The sequence below is a fragment of the Esox lucius genome, chromosome 11 (genome assembly GCF_011004845.1).
Source record: "Esox lucius isolate fEsoLuc1 chromosome 11, fEsoLuc1.pri, whole genome shotgun sequence".
NCBI lineage: Eukaryota > Metazoa > Chordata > Actinopteri > Esociformes > Esocidae > Esox > Esox lucius.
Window position 1 is genome coordinate 49,604,624 of NC_047579.1, and position 20,819 is coordinate 49,625,442.

General features: G+C 42.6%; 2 protein-coding genes across 4 annotated transcripts in view; both read left to right on the top strand.

The window, feature by feature from the left end:
• LOC105013423 (myosin-10) overlaps nucleotides 1-890 on the top strand; it is a 69,146-nt gene extending 68,256 nt beyond the window's left edge. For 2 of the 3 annotated variants that reach the window (XM_010874949.5, XM_034295007.1), the window contains one exon: nucleotides 210-366. In XM_010874949.5, coding sequence (XP_010873251.4) covers nucleotides 210-366 — 157 coding nt within the window. Of the gene's footprint in view, nucleotides 1-209 lie in introns of all 3 variants that reach the window. The other variant, XM_034295006.1, reaches the window with a different exon arrangement.
• Nucleotides 891-8,845: 7,955 nt separating this feature from the next.
• On the top strand, nucleotides 8,846-19,596 carry rad23aa (RAD23 homolog A, nucleotide excision repair protein a). Its single transcript, XM_010874951.5, has 9 exons — nucleotides 8,846-9,284; nucleotides 10,005-10,166; nucleotides 10,311-10,480; nucleotides 10,945-10,994; nucleotides 13,160-13,287; nucleotides 13,584-13,671; nucleotides 18,476-18,606; nucleotides 18,706-18,867; nucleotides 19,005-19,596. The coding sequence occupies exons 1-9, from the start codon at nucleotides 9,219-9,221 to the stop codon at nucleotides 19,116-19,118; spliced, it is 1,071 nt and encodes a 356-aa protein (XP_010873253.1). The 5' UTR covers nucleotides 8,846-9,218; the 3' UTR covers nucleotides 19,119-19,596.
• Nucleotides 19,597-20,819: the final 1,223 nt, after the last annotated feature.

Here is a 20,819-nt window from a genome sequence, read left to right on the forward strand (position 1 = left end):
CAACACGCCAGCAAAACATTTTCATACTTTATTTTGATCTAAAAATCACGTTGGAATCAAAAAGATTCAATGATTTTTACAAACACACACTCCCACATGCACACACTCGCACACACACACAAACGCACACACTCACACTCACACACGCACAGCAGGTACAACAAACTGACGACCTATCCTCCCGTCCTTGAACCGTGGGATTCCTACAGGCGAGGAGGCCCCGTCAGTTTCTCAGCCAGCCGCTCCGGGAGGCGCCAGCTGCAGGTGGAGGGGTCATCGCTTGACCTCCTCTCCGATGACGACGTGGAAAACAAGCCCACTGACGCCAACGCCAATGAGAGCCCGGCGACGCCCCAGCCAGAGTAGAAGCTGTCCCTCCAGCCCGCGTGAAGCATGGCCTCCAACCTCCGACCGCTACCCCTACACCCAGACACCAGCACTGGATCCCTACTCCTGGCTGTAGGAGCCACTACTCTGCCTTCCGCCCTGCTGGCAAACTGCAGGGCCAAGCGAATCCATAATCACCTCCATGTGGATATACAGTACTTCATATCAAGCCTTGGACTTTTTAAGACCAACTTCAAATTAAAGGGCATTTAAATTGCATACGAGGAGGATGGACCGTGCATAGGCACTCAAACGAATAGAATAACAAGCTAGCTCCCTGGAACAGAATTACATTCAAACAGCATTCTAGCTAAAAGTGAACCACTGTCATTTCAGTTGGCTAAGTGTCACGAAGCAAGTTTCTTCTGCGATTGTACTGAATTTGGACCAGGGTGTTTTTTGCGACGAAGCACAGCATAAGCAAGGTACTGAAAATTAAGTAGCAGCTTTAACAACAATCCCACTTAATTTTTATGTTCTGAAGTCAAAACCATTGTCATAAAGAAGCTGCAATCCATGGTTGTATAGTGAATGAGATTGTACCACGCCCTGTTGCCTGAGCACTATGACCAGCAAAATATTCAGAGTATTTTACCTTATTATTACCAGGTATCTATCTACTTTAAGTGATGCATGACAGGATGTGGAATAAGACTTTGTCAGACTTCCTTAGAGCAATGGCACTTATGGAGAAAGATAACCCAAATACATCGCTCTGTATATTTTAGCTTTTTCAGTTGTCTTCTGTGTACAAACTCAAAATGCGTAAGGTTTCTTTGACACTTTGTTTCAGCGTAATATCAATGCTTAATCAATGCCTGAATATTATGAGCATGATTCACGGGAGGGTATTACATGTTTCACTGAAGTTTTATTGACTGTCAGAACATTGGTTTTAATTCAGTGGATCAGAATGTGCACTTGTTTGGATGCGTTGACCGTTACAAGTTGAAGTTACATTAAGTTACTGTTTTGTTAGTGAACATTGACATATTTGAGGCCTTCATTATTCATTTTCAGCAAATAAAAAGTAAAAAAAAAAAAAAGAGCTCTCTCAAATATTTCTTGGAAGTGCCTTGCTGACAGCCACTTTTCAATAAGGCAACTAGGGTGGACAGCGCTGAGGAGACATCTGAAGTGTTGGAATCAGTCCCATTTAAATCTAGATGAGATGTTATACCAGACCACCTTTCACATCACGTTGGAGTTCACCAGTGTAAAACATTTCAGCTGAATAGTCAACGGAGCCCTCTATCTGCCAGGCATAAAGTACAGGTTTGTTGGTTTTAAAGCTTTAACATTTGTTATTATTAGTGGACTGGTTGTTGGCAACTAGGTATTCATTATCTCCCTTTATTTCCTATATTCCTGTATTTTTAGACTTTTTGTAAACAACCAAATAAACAACAATAATAGAAAAAAATGTATTTTATGTATTTCCTGTGCTACATTTCCCTTAATGTCCTCAGAGATCAATTTAATGAAACTGGAACTGCAGTATTATATTCCCAATGATCTAACTGATTCAAAGACTGGTCTTCGGTTTTGTATAAAAACCAACAGCTACAGAAATAGAATCCTAGGCATAGTCCTCCATACCTTTTATCTACCAAACTGATCTGAAATGCAGGGTCTCTTATATTGCCATTCATTATTCTATCAATTTATATTTATTGTACATTAAAACACTGCAGGATTGACCAGACAGACAATATCATGATATACACCGATCCGCCATAACATGACCACTGACTGGTGAAGTGAACAACACTGATAATCTCATTATCATGGCACCTGTCAGTGGGTGGGATATATTAGACAGCAAGTGAACATTCTGTCCTCAAAGTTGATGTGTTAGAAGCAGGAAAAATGGGCAAGCGTAAGGATCTGAGCGACTTTGACCAGGGCCAAATTGTGATGGCTAGACGACTGGGTCAGAGCATCTCCAAAACTGCAGCCCTTGTGGAGTGTTCCCGGTCTGCAGTGGGCCTTTACCTATTAAAAGTGGTCCAAGGCTCACTGATGCACGTGGAGAGCGAAGGCTGGCAGTGGACAGGGAGCATACAGTTTAGGTTCAATGAATAAAGAAACACAGTGTACAGACAAAATAAGACATAAAACCATTTATATTATCATTAATTTGTCAAATGTATCGCCTTTTCCCTTTCATTTGACACCAAAAGTGCTCCTATTCCTTTTACACATGGTCAAACATCTGCCCAGATCCAGTGTAAACCCACCCAGAGCCAGGCTGGACAGCATCCCCACAAAGGTCCTGGAGGGTAAGTTCTTCAGGAATGGACATGGGATCTTCTATATTCTTTGGCTCACAGTACACTGCACAAAACTGCTTCACATGAAGCAGGTAGGCTTGGAGAAGCAGCCAGGCATTCACACAGGCATTCACGCAGAGAGACAGAAGCAGAGACAGGCATTCACTCAGAAAAGGGAATCAATCGGGTGCTCACCGGGGCAATGCGAGGAAGTGCGTGGACACAGAGGTTGCTTGAACCGTCCCAGGATTTACACTCCAGTGGAGTCGGCTCGGTGACAAGGCACAGCAATACGATTACTAGAAACATTACATTCACAATAGTGTTCCCTGACATACTGACTTCTGACATTCATAGACAAACTAGCATCTTTTAGGTTAAGTGCTTAACATGAAGCAGTGTTCCAAGCTATGTTTCAGGCATCGGTTCTCAGACACACCAATGCTATCTGCCTTGCCCTCTGCATCCTTCTTTTAACATTAAACCTCACAGGCATCCAAGTCCAGGTTTTGTATGTAGGCATGTCTGTTACCTGGTGCAGGTACGTGTGGTGTTCATTTGTTGCCTGGTGCAGGTACGTGTGGTGTTCATTTGTTGCCTGGTGCAGGTACGTGTGGTGTTCATTTGTTGCCTGGTGCAGGTACGTGTGGTGTTCATTTGTTGCCTGGTGCAGGTACGTGTGGTGTTCATTTGTTACCTGGTGCAGGTACGTGTGGTGTTCATTTGTTGCCTGGTGCAGGTACGTGTGGTGTTCATTTGTTACCTGGTGCAGGTACGTGTGGTGTTCATTTGTTACCTGGTGCAGGTACGTGTGGTGTTCATTTGTTACCTGGTGCAGGTACGTGTGGTGTTCATTTGTTACCTGGTGCAGGTACGTTGTATTGTTCATTTGTTGCCTGGTGCAGGTACGTGTGGTGTTCATTTGTTGCCTGGTGCAGGTACGTGTGGTGTTCATTTGTTGCCTGGTGCAGGTACGTGTGGTGTTCATTTGTTGCCTGGTGCAGGTACGTGTGGTGTTCATTTGTTGCCTGGTGCAGGTACGTGTGGTGTTCATTTGTTGCCTGGTGCAGGTACGTGTGGTGTTCATTTGTTGCCTGGTGTAGGTACGTGTGGTGTTCAGCGTGAATTCTAGCTGCATCATGGGACAGATGTATGGCTCTGGTGAGCCCTTCAATGAATCACAAATGTATGGGCATCCAACAGAAAGGGAACCATTTAAAAAATATCAATGAATTACAGTTTATATAAGGAAATCGTTAAACTTAATCAAATGTTAGGCCGTAATCTATAGATTTCCAGTGACTGGGAATACAGATTTAAATGGAGTGTTTCTGTTTCTGGAGTATTTCAGGGATCTTTAGTTCATGAAACAAGAGGCACACACTTCACCTGTTGGATTTATATTGTTGTTCAGTCTATATCAGCAACTATAACTGAAATACTGTAGTGCTCAGGAAAAAGAGTGTCACAAATGTACCTGACAATGGGTTTTTAGACTAGAGAATCATACCTGTTCACCATTGTCCTCATGGCCAATGGACAGGCAGCTTTTGACTGTTTTAAAGATTTTCTTATTTTTCTTAGCTTTAGCTATGCTTTAGAAGGCCTTGCCTGATGCAGTTCAGCAAAGCTGCTGTGGAGGGAGTAAGGAAATTATTCATTCTGTGCATTTTTGCCTCTAAATACAAAATGACAAGTAATCTAATGCAAACTCTCTGTGGTAAGCTTCAAGTTACATTTTTCATATGAACAGGATGCACGAGGTAAGGACCATTCAACTGAATGCCGACTTGGCAATTCCCTAATGACAGCAATAGAGTAATAGATAAAGATGCATATATAAAGTGCAAGTACAGTATTTGCAAACAGCGTGTACTTTATAACATAGTCCTCTCCCCATGCACCCTGGGATTACATGCCAATCCTGAAAAGAAATAACTTGGAGAAAATAGAGAATTTGTATCAATCAGACATAATTCCCACATATTACAGGCCTTTGAGAGTTCTACTTAGAACCAAGTTCAAATTGGGTTTTGAGACAGGCAAGCAATCCTTTTAGGTTCTATAAAAAAAGATAGAACCGTGAAGGGTGTAGGTTTTTCCATTTGATAAACGAAGAGGGTCTTCGTTCTGTAGTGTACCGGAGCAGTTTAGAAGAGGGGTAGGAACTCCAGATGTCCTGCCGCCTCAGGAGGTCTCTGCAGAATGCAGGCGGTTCCAACAGGCACTGCAGAGTAGAGTTCATGAAACAGGTGTTTCCAATGTTAGGCAACCTGGAAGACCTTTTTTTTATTTGTGAGGCATGAAACCAAAATACCTTTTCATACCAACATATTATTTGAAACAAAAGGTTGAGCTTACAGATAATTGTGTGTGTTGTATTTCACCCAGGGAGCTTGGTGTTGTCTTTGCCATTGCCTGTGCATCTTTATATCTCTGTCTGGGTGCATCTCCTGTTGAAGAGGTTGTGGAGATTGGCCCGGGGGGCTCGGGATCTGACATACGGCCTAAATAAAGGATGGAAAACGCAGAGTTCGCATGGGTGTAGTGTAAGCAGAAATGTCTTTTGAGGAAGAGTGGAAGTGTATTCGACGAAGAGGCGCATCTGGCCCCACCAAGTCTCCAACACATCCCTTGTGCCGCGTTTCCACTGGTACCAAACACTGGTGTAACCTTACGGCCAAGTAGCCCGGCTCTTACTTGGTGCCAAGCTAAGGACTTTAGGACTTACGGTGCACGGCCACTGTTATGCCGTGAATTTGCCTGCAAACGCCGCCGCCTGGCCCCAGATGGCTGCTTATAGACAGCTCAAACGGCCGCGCTGCCTTCCCGAGATGCTTTGCGCAACCGTCAGCAACGCCTTGACACTGTTAATGGAAAATGAATTGTATCCGTCCGATGAAGTGGGCGCGCCGGACCACTGGGCGGGGTTTGTGGATTGACGCGTGAACTTTGTTTCTATTCAAATGGCGATGTGTATCGTTTACTTCATGCTTCTCGTAATGGTTTTCATCTGATCTAACAAACAGATCCCTGATAAAATAAAGAAAATGAAGCAACAATACAGGGAAGCGTTGGAACGACCAAAGGTGATATGATGCAATTAACTCAATAGAAGCGCTGAGACTGAGACGTAGCCTGCAGAACCTACAGGTGCTGGTCATAACATTTGAATGTTATGACCAGCATAACATTCAAATTTTATTTATTTCAGTAATTTTTATTTATTTCAGTAATTCCATTCAAAAAGTGAAACTTGTATAATGTATACATTCATTCCACACAGACTGATATATTTCAAGTGTTTATTTATTTAAATTTTGGTGATTATAACTGACAAGCACCTGTATAACATAAAATTACCCCAGCGTTCTCCCAAATCCTTCTATTAAAGTTTATAGTTTTGACTAAATACTTATTAAACTGGTTTAGTTGCAGTGTCAATAGTGTAGCTAGAGAAGGAGCCAGTCCCAGGAGTTTGAGGAAGAAATTATGTATTACTTAAGTTCAAACGCCGTATTGTAAACAAACTGAGCATGGCTTTATTGTTTGTAAGAAAAATATTGCCTTTTATTTTTAGTAAACGGAAAACCAAATCGCATTGATAGTTTACTCCTCCCTCCCCACCTGAGCCCCTCCTTGAGTCCTTGGTACTAAATGTGGAAACAGAAATGTGGGCCATCAGCCCCACCCTCTTCAGCTCACCTGGAGAGGTGTGAAATTCTGAGCGAACTGGAATGTAACTAAATGCATGATATTGTGGACCTTTATCTGTAGTGTTTGGATTTCCCCTATTCCCCATAAAGGGCAGACATAAGGGTTTGCTTAATTGTACTGTACGGGCTATGGATCAAATTTCACAAGAACATTGTAGAAATGACTGTCCTTGTTGCATGTATAACAACAACTGGCGGCAACGCCCCGTCAATTTGATAATGTCGCATTGATTAAGTGGGACAGTTCCTGTCCTTTGTGTTCTTTGTGGTCTACGTTGGTCCCAGCGACACATGCCATTGTGGACATCCCTGAGTTCTGGGGGAGGAGATGGAGGTAAAGCTGGGGGTAAGATTGGAAGGAGATTTGGCAGGTGATCCAGCGTGTGAGGGGGTGGAGTGTGGCCAGACAACATGGCAGGCGATGTCAAAGATTTTGTAGATGGCTCCAAAGAGGAAGAAGAAAGGCTAAACGAATCATGTTGCAGGTGATTCGTGTTTTTCTTCTTCTGGTTTGCCAAAACAGATGCAGACACCAAACTCACATCCAGTGGAAGCACTCTAGGTGGAATTGGTAAGCAAACCTGGCTCTTGTTCATCTGTGTGGAAAACCATGGTAGAATATTACAAAGGAATTACACATACTTTGTATTTTTTCCCTGTCAGGTCCCTAAGGGCTGTCAGGTCCCTGTACGACCGAAGCAGGAGCTTGGTCCACATTGCTGGCAGTAAGTCAGACTTGTTCCCAGTGCATGTTGGACTCCGGCAGGGCTGCCCTTTGTCGCCGGTTCTGTTCGTAATTTTTATGGACAGAATTTCTAGGCGCAGCCAGGGGCCGGAGGGTGTCAGGTTTGGGGACCACACTGATTTTGTCTCTGCTCTTTGCGGATGATGTTGTCGTGTTGGCCCCTTCAAACCAGGACCTTCAGCATGCACTGGGACGGTTTGCAGCCGAGTGTGAAGCGTTGGGGATGAGAATCAGTACCTCCAAATCCGAGGCCATGGTCCTCAATCGGAAAAGGGTGGCTTGCCCACTTCAGGTTGGTGGAGAGTTCTTGCCTCAAGTGGAGGAGTTTAAGTATCTAGGGGTCTTGTTCACGAGTGAGGGAAGGATGGAACGGGAGATTGACAGACGGATCGGTGCAGCTTCTGCAGTAATGCGGTCGATGTATCGGTCTGTCGTGGTGAAGAAAGAGCTGAGCCGCAAGGCGATGCTCTCGATTTACCGGTCAATCTACGTTCCTACTCTCACCTATGGTCATGAGCTTTGGGTCATGACCGAAAGGACAAGATCCCGGATACAGGCGGCCGAAATAAGCTTTCTCCGTAGGGTGGCTGGGCGATCCCTTAGAGATAGGGTGAGAAGCTTGGTCACCCAGGAGGAGCTCAGAGTAGAGCCGCTGCTCCTCCACATCGAGAGGGTTCAGCTGAGGTGGCTTGGGCATCTGTTTCGGATGCCTCCGGAACGCCTTCCTGAGAAGGTGTTCCGGTCCCGTCCCACCGGGAAGACCTAGGACACGCTGGAGGGACTATGTCTCCCGGCTGGCCTGGGAACGCCTCGGTGTCCCCCCGGAAGAGCTAGAGGAAGTATCTGGGGAGAGGGAAGTCTGGGCATCTCTGCTTAGACTGCTGCCCCCGCGACCCGGCCCCGGATAAGCAGATGATGATGATGATGATGATGTATTTTTTTTCTCACTTTACATTATCGCTTGTTATTGCAATGAGCAGTGCAGGTCAAACTATGATCTGAACATTAAAGGAAATAACTAATGGCCTGATCCTATTTCATTCCTCAGCGCTGGCTAACAAATAGCAAATAGACTGGTTAATTAAAATGAAACAATTCTAACCATACAGTTATACCCTTATGTCCCATGGCACCCTATTAGCCAATAGGTTCCTGGTCCAGTTGTGCACTTAAGAGTTAAGGGTATATGGTAAAATGCCAGTTGGGTCACAAATATAAATAATGGAAAAAACAAAGTTAACTCTGGAGGGAAGACTTAGCTAGACACATACCTCTAAACAGCAGCATAATCCTCCCATTTTAGCGTTTCTGTAGAACATGGCTTACTTACATATTGCTTATTTTACACTGTGATGTCATCGTGATGCCTTTTGGTTCCTTTTGGGCAAATTGTGATGGATCACGGGTGCCCTGTTACCAGCTACCAACTAAAATCTTGAAAATAAATTAATTCATATGTATTCATAGATTTCATAAAACGTTTTGATAACAAGACACTTTTGAAGCTACAACTTGCTGTTCCATCTGTTTAATGTTGTATGTGGTGCTTTAAAACCCGACATTCTATTTATTTGCTGCTACAGGTTAACGGATATGAATGTGAATGTAGCTCTGCCCCCCAGGGGGTATATTCATGACCCCCAAAACAACATTTTGAAATTGCACAACGTAACATCAAAAAGAACGAACGGGGAGGGATTTGAATCGCGCCAATAAAAAACACTGTTTGACAAAACGTTTTCAACTACATTTGGTGGAATGAATACGCCCCGGGTTTACACCAACGCGTCCGTATGGTTGACCAGTTTGCTAGAGAGTTCGCGCTCGCGAAACCGTCCATGCAAACTAGCTAGCCGGAAAAGCTTCTGTAGCTAGCTCAGAACCCTTTACCCTTTCCTTGCACCAACTTCTCTGTCATCAAAGATGGCGTTTTGCTGAGTGCTCATGGACACATCTCATCATGGATGCATATCTTCTAGCCTAAACGTGTACTTGTATTGGTATTTTACTGTCAGTTCTTTTTTACTTTGGAATATAACACAACTGTAGATAGTTAACAGAAGCACAGTAGGGAAAGTCGCATCAGTTACCGCTACCATGCAAATTACGCTAAAAACACTGCAACAGCAGACCATTCAAATCGACATAGACCCAGATCAAACGGTAAGTGCCTATTTGTTCAAGCATATGATGCCTGCTGTGAGTTGAATGACGTTATGGTTAGGGCGATTATGTTGGACAGTTCGGTAACGTTTCCCTTTTATTGAGCCACACAAAATACCAAACGAATTGGTCATAATGTTGTACATTCGGATAATACGCCTACCACCAACACCAAGCTAACTAGCTAGTTCATAGCTTTCCAGCGTGACATAGCTGAAGTGAGATTGCTACTGACTGTAGCTTCCAAGCTATTGTATTGCATGTGTGCCGGTTGGCTAATCCAATGACAATGTTAGTCTCATTTACATAAGCTATTAACAGTGTTTTACATGACTAGCTAATTTTGGTAACTAGTCGTTTCACATTATTACAATGATACAGTATTGTCAACACATTATTTTACAACCCGTATTTCTCATTTACAATGCCATGGTAACAACACAGCTAGCTAACTAACCTGCTACACTTTACGTTAACGTTAGTTAAACTACAGTACTTACTGAGAATTCCAGTTGGCTCATTAGCTAATTACAGTACTGTGAAAGTCAGTCATGTACGAGTCAAATTTCTGAATTCAAATCAGTGCTACATTAGCTTTAAACATTTTTGTAAGGGTTACAAATGTGTTTTACAATTGCGGTCTGAAATCTAGTCAGCTACATACGAAAACGACTGTACTAATGTACGTACTGTAATGTAAACCCGTCATGGTTTCAACAGGTGAAGGCGCTGAAGGAGAAGATAGAAGCGGAGAGGGGGAAAGACAACTTCCCAGTGTCTGGACAGAAGCTCATATATGCTGGCAAAATCCTGCAGGATGACACCCCTATTAAAGACTACAAAATTGATGAAAAGAATTTTGTTGTAGTTATGGTATCAAAGGTAAGCTCTGCAATTACTCGATCATTTGAGATGTCTTAGGGTGTGTTTATTTTCGGTCAACCACAAGTTCGATATGCATTTCCCTTGGACTACAGTGAGATGAATGCATTGTGTCCCAATGATTTGAATCTCCCCTGGATTCAGGCAAAGTCTGCCACAGCTGCTTCACCGCCATCCTCAGAGGCACCCAAGGCCCCGGTCCAGGACTCCGGGCTGTTGTCTGCGGGCCCAGCCCATGCAGCCCTTCCCATCCCACAAGATGAGGCCAAAGAGGAGCCTACACCTTCAGTCACTGAGCCTGTGGCTCCAGCCAGGTAGACAGACAGGCAGAATTGGCATTAGCCTGTGATTTGGTAGATTGTCTGCCATCTTGGTGAGAACCTAAGTAAACTTGGGGCGTGTTCCGGTTAGCTAGAGCGTAACAGAACTGTCCACACGGAAACACGACGGGGAACATATATGATCTGGAATAGTCAGAGACCTCACTATAAAATATCATCATGATGCTCGGGTGTTGATATGTAATGCGAATCTCAGTCAGAGAGAACAAGGAAAATAGTTTCTGCCATCAGTCGTGGTAAGAAATGCCAAAAACATATTGTCTCCCTGGTTAAAAAGACAAACTATAAATGATTCTGCACAATCGAATAATTTTATTTTTCATCAGAAACAGAATACACTATTGGTTTATGTCCGTCTACAATATACGACCTTATGAAACAGTTTTTACTATTGGAATGACTTGACGAGAAGATTGACCTAGTCATTCTATTTGCAGTTCAGACCCGGATGTGGAGGTCCCGGGGGGAGACGCCTCCTCAGCCTTGGGTGAGTGGTAGACTTTGGCCTTATGTCATTCATGTCCAGTCATTGATAATGTCAATTATTGTTAATGTCATGACAACTTAAATTGTTCTCCATCTTAATAGAGATTATAGAAGGACATTTTTAATTTGTTTTTTGTTCATATTTAACATTTCACACCATTTCATTAGTGTATTTCTTCCAAAATGGAATTTACAGTGGATTGCATACGTAGTCACGTATGCTTTGGCTTGGATATACTTGCATTACTAAATGTGATTTTAATTTATTACATTATCTTTCATTTAATGGATTCCAACATGCAACAATATTTTACTGAGTTTACAGTTCAGGAAATCGTTGAATTGAAATCAGTTTACTAAATCCCTAACCAGGATTTTTCATGACTGGGATTTTAGATGTTCATCTGTTGGTGACAGATGCCTTCAGTCAAGAGCATCAAACATGCTCAATGCTTAACATGTCTTGTCAGTATGCAGGCCAAGAGCTGGGACATCTTTTCAGCTTCAAGGAATTTAGTACTGATCCATGTCATGGGGCTGTGTATTATGCTGAAACATGAGGTGATGGCAGCGGAAGAATGCAGATATGGAGGTCCTAGGCTGGCTAGGTTACACCTGGTCTCTGGTTTTACATACTGCCAAATTCCCAAACTACATTGGAGGCGGCTTATATAGAGAGATGAACATTAAATTCTCTGCCAACAGTTCTGGTGGACGCTCCTACAGTATACATGCCAATTCCATGTTCCCTCAAACATGAGATGTCTGTGCCATTATGTGCACATTTCAGAGTGGCATTTCATACTGTCCTTGGCACATGGTGCTTGTGTGTAAGGACCATGCTGTGTAATTATTTGATTTGATACACCACACCTGTCAAATCAATGGATCATCTTGGCTTAGGAGAAATTCTCACTAACGGGGTGTGAATAAATGTGTGCAAAAAATGGGGTGGAAAAAAGTATATATATACACATATATGTGTGTGTGTGTGTATGTATGTGTATATGTGTGTATATATGTGTGTATATATATATAAAATGTATATTTATTTTAATTAAAAAGCTTTTTGGGGATTTTATTTTAGACCATGAAACATGGTGGACCTGCTTTTAACATGGTACTTATTACATTAATACTTGGAAGCAAGGAAGGAAATGAAAAAAAAAAAAGATGAGGGAATTACATAAGTAAACTATAAATCTGATCTAATAAAATTACATTCAATGTGGTTGAGAAAATATTGAGTTTGATTCATTGTGAGGCCATCGTATTGTGGTAGTAGCTTGTGGCATATACAATGCATGTCTTAGAATATTTTGGTTCTGTTTTACCGATCTATGAATCACTTCCCTTCATGAGACTCTTAAATAAGCTCCCTGGTATTCATAGTTGAGTCTGTGCTTGAAATACACTGGTGAGAGACCTTTTGATTTTATAGTACCACTCTTTACCAGACGCATCTACTCATTCAAGGGCATCTCTTTATTTTCACTATTTTCCACAGAAAAATTGTGAAGACATCAAAACTATATAATGGTGTATGGAATCTTGTAGTAACCTACAAAGTGTTAAACAAATCAAAATACATTTGTATTTTGATTACAGCTTTGAATAGTCTTGGCATTCTTTCAACCAGCTTCATGAGGTGGTCACCTGTAATGGTTTTTCAACAGTCTTGAAGGAGGTCCCACATATGAAGGAGGTCCCACATATGATGAGCAGCTTTAAACATGCAGTAGTGTCCTTCCCACCCTGGACAAGTCGTGTTATTGTTTAGAGGAAGGGTTCTACGCAGTGCCACTTTTTAAGAAGGAAATCAATTCCATTCACTGTTAATTGAAAGGCATTCCAGGTTACTGGAAGCTGGTTAAGAGGATGCAAAGAGTGTGCGAAGCGGTCGTCAAGACAAAGGGTGGCTAATTTCAAGAACCTGCAATATGCAATGCATTTCGATCTGTTGAACACTTTCTCTTTTTTGCGGGGTTGCAAAAGATTCCACGTGTTATTTCATAGTTTTGATGTCTTCTATTTTACAGTGTGGAAAATAGTGAAACTGAAGCAATACCCTTGAATGAGTAGGTGTCGCCAAACATTTGACTGGTACTCTGTAAATATAATCCGGGTAAACAGGTAATTCATATGTTTTTGTTCTTTTCTGGTCAGTGACAGGAGCGGAGTACGAGACCATGCTGACAGAGATAATGTCTATGGGCTATGAGAGGGAGAGAGTGGTGGCAGCCCTCCGAGCCAGCTTCAACAACCCTCATCGGGCTGTGGAGTACCTCCTCACTGTGAGAAGCTCCCACACACCACATCACTACCAGGGATATGCTTTTCTGTACAGCGTCACCACAACACCATGACTGAAAAATGACACCGTACATTGGCCCAAATTACACTGTGTCATGACACCGCGTGACTCCAGAGCACTCCGTGACCTAGCCTCACTACGTTAGGATCGTGCCGCGTGAGCTCTCAGTTGTACGCCCTGGTGTGCCATGTCTACACCTCGCCATTGTCGCACCCCTGTGGGATGTTGCAATGGTTCAGTGTGTGTGAGCGTGTGCTGCTCTGTTGTGTCTTAAAGGGTATCCCCAGCAGCCCGGTGCAGGAGACTAATCCCACAGCACCGCTTCCCTCTTCTGTCCCCACGGACCCCCCTGCTGTCGCTGAGGGTGAGTCCGTCTGCCTACGCCTCGGCTGTAGTGTTTCAGTAGCTGTGTACATTAGAGTAGGTTATTGGTCAGACGGGAAAAGTTCACAAAATTGCTGTTTAGGTGGTTCTTTGACATGAGTACAGATTTTTGTTAACTTTGAATTTAGGTTGGAAAAAATGAGTTGATCTGTTCTGTCTATGCTAAACCACTTTCTTTACAGGCACTTGCGCGCGGGTATCACTGCAGACAGCGGAAAATGTACATTAGCACAAGCCGCTTTCATTGAAATGGCTAAAATGTGCTGTCTAAGATTCTAAAATGTAACCTAGGTCTTCTGAACCCAATTTAACTCTAAGGACTATAAAACAATCTAAACTGGCCAAACAAATATCTTTGTGGGTCTTTGGATGAGTCATTCGCTAAGTGGTCATTTCTTTAAATTTGCTGTGTTCTTGAAGGTCGTTAAGTTCTCTGACAGTTTGCTGCATTAAAAGCATTGTTCTTTTAGGCCGTGTTTGAAGTTAACCCCTCTACGCTATAAAACACAAACCGAACAATACGCTGTGATATGAATCCAAAATAAGTATTTGTAGTAACAAGTAATGTGGTATATTGCTGAATCTTGGACAAAAATATCAAAGATTGGAAAAGTTCAGCTTCCCCCCGAAAGGAGGTGCTGGACAAATGTAGAGACTGCTATTGATGGAACTGGATTTGACCCATTTTATAGATGATTTCAAAGAGTCAACAATTTAATGTAACATGAATTTAATAAGTGAAGTGCCTAGAGCTGCATTACAAGCTGGCCGTACGCCAGAGATTTGAGGCTGCTAGAGCAAGGAGGCATGCTGAGGTAAAAGTAATATGCCTTTCTTGGCACCAACTGGGAGTGTTTGTTTTCAAATCATCCACCAATTCTAAACAACTGATGCATTACATTTGGTTTAGGACACAGACATGTGTAAGAAAAGAAGCAACAAATATTATTCATATTACGTTATATAACATTATATAATGCACTTAGAGTACATGTTACATAATTTATGACATATGAGAAAAACAGTGGATATAAAAAGTATACACCCCCCTGTTAAAATGCCAGGTTCTTGTGATGTAAAAGAATGAGACAAAGATGAATCATGTCAGAACTTTTTTCACCTTTAATGTGACTTGTACTGTGAACAATTCAATTGAAAAACAAACTGATATCTTTGAGGGGGAAAAATATAAAAAACTCACAACCTGGTTGCATAAGTGTGCACAACCTTAAACTAATACTTTGTTGAAGCACCTTTTGATTTTATTACAGCAGTCTTTTTGGGTAGGAGTCTATTGGCAAAGCACATCTTGACGTGGCAATATTTGCCCACTCTTCCTTGCAAAAGCACTCCAAATCTGTCAGATTGCGAGGACATCTCCCGTGCACAGTCCTCTTCAGATCACCCTACAGATGTTCAATTGGATTCAGGTCTGGGTTCTGGCTGGCCCATTCCAAAATGTTAATCATCTTCTGGTGAAGCCATGCTTTTGTGGATTTGGATGTGTGCTTTGGGTCATTGTCATGCTGAAAGGTGAACATCTTCAGCTTTCTAACGGACGCCTGAAGGTTTTGTGCCAAAATTGCCTGGTATTTGGAACTGTTCATAATTCCCTCCATCCTGACTAAGGGCCTGGTTCCAGCTGAAGAAAAACAGCCCCAAAGCATGATGTTGCCACCACCATGCTTCACTGTGGGTATTGTGTTCTTTGGGTGATGTGCAGGTGTTGTTTTTGCGCCAAACATACCTTTTGGTATTATGGCCAAAAAGTTCAACCTTGGTTTCATCAGACCATAACAGATTTTCCCACGTGCTTTTGGGGGACTTGATGTTTGTTTTTGCAAATTTCAGCTGGGCTTGGATGTTTTTCTTTGTAAGAAAAGGCTTCCGTCTTGTCACCCTACCCCATAGCCCATTCATATGAAGAATACGGGAGATTATTGTCACATGTAGCACACAGCCAGTACTTGCCAGAAATTCCAGCAGTTTCTTTAATGTTGCTGTAGGCCTCTTGGAAGCCTCCCTGACCAGTTTTCTTCTCGTCTTTTCATAAATTTTGGAGGGACATCCAGTTCTTGGTAATGTCTCTGTTGTGCCATCTATTATCCACTTTATGATGACTGTCTTCACTGTGTTCCATGGTATATCTAATGCTCTGGAATTTTTTTTACCCTTCTCCTGACTGATATCTTTCCATAATGAGATCCCTCTGGTGCTTTGGAGGCTCTCTGCGGACCATGGCTTTTGCTCTGAGATGTAACTAAGAAAATGTCAGGAAAATCCTACTAGAACAGCTGAACAAAATTTGTGATTAATCAGAGTCACTTTAAATGATGACAGGTGTGTAATGACTTCTATTTAACAGGAGTTTGAATGTGATTGGTTTATTCTGAACACACTTATGCAACCAGGTCATTTTCCCCCCTTGAAGATTTCAGTTTTAAAAGTGGAAAAAGTTTTTACATGATTCATATTGTCTCATTCTCTTACATCACAAAAACCTGGAATTTTAGCAGGGGTGTGTAGACTTTTTATATAATCTGAATGGGTATACTAAATGAAGAATAATTTAATGGGTAGTAAAAAAAACAAAGCAACAGATTTTAAATTTTTCTGTTCTTTCTAGTTGACTGTACAGGGTTTTTCCTGCCTGAAAATGTTTACCCTACCCCTCACTCTACCGGTCGCCCCTCTGTGATATACTTCATATCTGGCCACTTGAAAAAGAACACTCTAATAGTGTTAAATCTGCCTTGTTGTCCATGTCCACTTGAGCAGCTAATGCACACTGCAACCTCCCCAATACAATTGCAACCAAAAAACAAAATAATATATTTTACATATGTAGGATTTTACCCTTGTGTTTTTATTTATTTTTGTTCTCCTTTGTCTGTCCAGGACTAGTAGACATTTTATTGGATTTAAGTGGATCCAGCCTATAGTTTCTGCTTGGCTGTTTTCCTAGCCCCCCAAACACATTGGCTCCACAATGCTTCTAGCATATGGAGCATATCATTCCCTCTTCATTATGTCTGAGCCACCTGAAAACATTTAGCCATTGAGCATCACAACTATGTTTATTAGAGGATCTAGGAAACACATAAAAAATATATGAAATCACTCATCAAGCTTTATAATTAATCGCAGTCAATATTATTGTCTATTTTTGTTGTTTTACTACGTTAATATTTTCATTAAAAATGCATCAGCTGTAGACTTGTATACAGCCTTGCGTTGTTTTTCCTCCATCCTTGCCTTGACGCCACATCATATCTCCCTCTCTCGGGTTCCTTCAGCTGTAGGCAACTTGGCTATGCTAATGCGATCCTTCAGCATCTTCACATTCATATGTTTATATTGTTAGTGACTAAAATAATGTGTGTGTATGATCCCTGGGTCAATAAAAAGCTAGTGCACTTAAAATAAAGGCAGTAACAATTATTTACAAATGAATATGCTATTTTTGCATCTTCTAATGCTTCAATATAAAAGTAAGAGTTTACATTAAATAGTTTTGCCTGTCGAAATGAAGCAATCCAGTACTGTTGTGCTTCATTTATTCTGCATAACACCTTAAAAACAAAATCTAGCATTTTCTGCAGCTGACTTCATTCATGTCTGCTGGTTAACATTTATTATTCCGCCTAAAAACTGAAGAACCGCCACACAGGTGGGGAAGTGTTACCTTCCCATCTAGTTGAACAGTTTTTCTCTCATTCATGATTGCATGTAAAGCAGTATATGACTCTGATGGAAATGGCTGGAATGTGGCCTAAAGGAAAACAAATCTCCCAAATTGTTTACATGTGAACTAACAAAATAATGTATAAGGACACCTAATATTATAAAGGCCCATTTGCTTTCATAAGGCCAGCTTGTATAATTTCTGTATACACTACAAGAGAATACGAAGCTATGTCTAAGATATTTAAATCATTGTGCAAGACTTGACGAGGAGTTCAATAACCACAGATTATCTATGTTTCAGGAAAATACTATTCATTTAAATGTTTTAATTTAAGTAGGCTATGTAATTATTCAGATTTAAAGACACACTGTAGCTTTTTTAACAAGTTAATTCATGTGTCTTAAATTGGTATTCATACCAATGTAGCCTTTACACCACTTATTCAGAACAATGTTCATAAAAATAAATACAGTTGCCTTTGCTTTTTGGCTCATTGGAGTGGCATTGCTATTTTTATCTTCTCTAAATCAATGCAAAAGCATTCATGGAATGGAGTATTTCAGAAATGACAATTGTATTCTGGTTCTTCCAAATCTGTCTGTGTAGGGAATTCATGTCGCAATGAATAAGGCTTATGTATTAGTGATTATTCAGGGTAAAAGGTTTTGAAAATTACTGGTCACAAAAAAGATCACGCTACTGAGAAGCCGCGTTTTCTAAAAGTAAAGTCTAGGATGCAACTCTTGAGTTTTTGGATCTGAATTTAATAGCTGGCCTTACACAATAAAATGTACAGGGTCACCAAGGTCCCTTTCCTAAGGTCTCTTGTCACACTGACATTCCTTAACGTGTCGACTGAATTACATTTTCAGTTAGAGATCCCAAAGATCCACTCGTAGTGTTGCTTGAAGCTTGTCTAATCTCGCATCACAAAGTGAGCAACTTAATCAGTTTCTTTCATAACCCATTAAGAACAGATCTGGGATGTGAAGTTTCTGGTGGCAGAAGCGTGCTTTTTGCAGATTAAACCGCCTAGTTCCAAGATCTCAATCTACCAAATGTATCGGTGTGTGTTAATTACTCCTTTGTGTGTCAGGAGAGAATCCTCTGGAGTTCCTCCGTTCCCAGCCCCAGTTCCAGAGCATGAGGCAGGTGATCCAGCAGAACCCCTCACTGCTGCCGGCTCTCCTCCAACAGCTTGGCCAGGAGAACCCGCAGCTCCTCCAGGTAACACAAGATGGCAGCGCTCTGTTTTCTGTTACACCTCCCAGGTTGTCATGCCAGTGTTCAGCCGGCTGACTGCCGTCTACCTGTCTCCAACAACAGCAAATCAGCCAGTACCAGGAGCTGTTCATCCAGATGCTGAATGAGCCGGCTGGGGAGGCAGGAGACGTGTCTGAAGGAGGAGACCTGGGGGCTGCGGGGGAGGAGGGAGCTCCAGTCAACTACATCCAGGTCACGCCCCAGGAGAAGGAAGCCATCGAGAGGGTGAGTGGCCGCTGAAAATGTCCTGTATCGTGCCCGAATCGCTCGACTAACAGACCGGTGAGGGTTTGAACGCTCTGGCTTTGTGTGACCATCTCCGGTGTGAATATGGTTCTTGCTTTCTCCTCTCCCTGTCTTAGTTGAAAGCGCTGGGTTTCCCGGAGGCGCTGGTCATCCAGGCCTACTTTGCCTGTGAGAAGAATGAGAACCTAGCTGCCAACTTCCTCCTCAACCAGGGCTTTGAGGATGAATGAGAGGCGCTGGCCTGCCCTCCTTTCTGGCCAAGCACAAGGACTGCACCCCACTGTAGAGCAACAATCCTGGGGTGATTTCAGAGGGGGGCGCGGGGGGGGTGTGATGGTGTGGAGGGTTGGGATCATAAAGGGGTTGTGTGGGTGTGGTGAAACATGAAGAATAATGAAATCCACTTGAATTCCAATGGAATGTGTGAGATATGTTCAGGGCAAAGTTTTAGAGGAGCATTGGCAACTGGCTGGCGAGTGGGGTGGGTCGAGTTGTTTGCAGAGTATGTATGTGTCTGTTTGTCTATGCAGGTGGGTGACATTCAGTTAATGCATAAAGTATTTGAAATGTATATCTAACGCTTGTTAATGCTGTAGCTGGTTCTAATGGAAGCAAATTCTTGATGCAGTTCTGCAATGTAAACTGTGTGTGTGTGTCTGCGTGTGTGTGTCTGCGTGTTTGTGTGTGTGTGTCTGCGTGTTTGTGTGTGTGTGTGTGTGTCTGTGTGTTTGTGTGTGTGTGTGTGTCTGCGTGTTTGTGTGTGTGTGTGTCTGCGTGTTTGTGTGTGTGTGTGTGTCTGCGTGTTTGTGTGTGTGTGTGTGTGTCTGCGTGTTTGTGTGTGTGTGTCTGCGTGTTTGTGTGTGTGTGTGTCTGTGTGTTTGTGTGTGTGTGTGTGTCTGCGTGTTTGTGTGTGTGTGTGTGTGTCTGCGTGTTTGTGTGTGTGTGTGTGTGTCTGCGTGTTTGTGTGTGTGTGTCTGCGTGTTTGTGTGTCTGCGTGAGTGGGACTAAGGGTTTTGGTTATAGTTTTGTGGTCAGGTGATACATTTCTGGGGTGTTTTGGGACAAGAGGGGAGCGGGAACTAAACAGAAGAGTCAGCCTGGTTGTGGTCTGTTCACTTGATTCTGTTGGTCCTTGATGGCCTGGCCCAATGCAAGGAGAGCAGCACTTTTCCAACACCATTAAAAGTCCAACCCTATAGGGAAACCATTTCTTTTTCTCATCCCATGATATCTTCAGACAGGCAAGTACATGTCACCAATGGCCAGCCATAGCTAATTCATCAGATCCTATAATTTCACCTAAACATTTATTTTGGTTTTCGCTGGGAAATCTGTGATGGGTCTAAGTGTGGGAAATGTTGAGTAATGACTGTTTTGTGTATTCTCCCTACTGTACATTACAGCATGGTCATCAACAGTCCTCTGGTGTCATGTCTCAGCAATACTGACCGTACCTTTACCCACAGTCCTCTAGTGTCATGTCTCAGCAATACTGACCGTACCTTTACCCACAGTCCTCTAGTGTCATGTCTCAGCAATACTGACCGTACCTTTACCCACAGTCCTCTAGTGTCATGTCTCAGCAATACTGACCGTACCTTTACCCACAGTCCTCTAGTGTCATGTCTCAGCAATACTGACCGTACCTTTACCCACAGTCCTCTAGTGTCATGTCTCAGCAATACTGACCGTACCTTTACCCACAGTCCTCTAGTGTCATGTCTCAGCAATACTGACCGTACCTTTACCCACAGTCCTCTAGTGTCATGTCTCAGCAATACTGACCGTACCTTTACCCACAGTCCTCTAGTGTCATGTCTCAGCAATACTGACCGTACCTTTACCCACAGTCCTCTAGTGTCATGTCTCAGCAATACTGACCGTACCTTTACCCACAGTCCTCTGCAGGAGATCCTGGGAGGCCTGGGTTA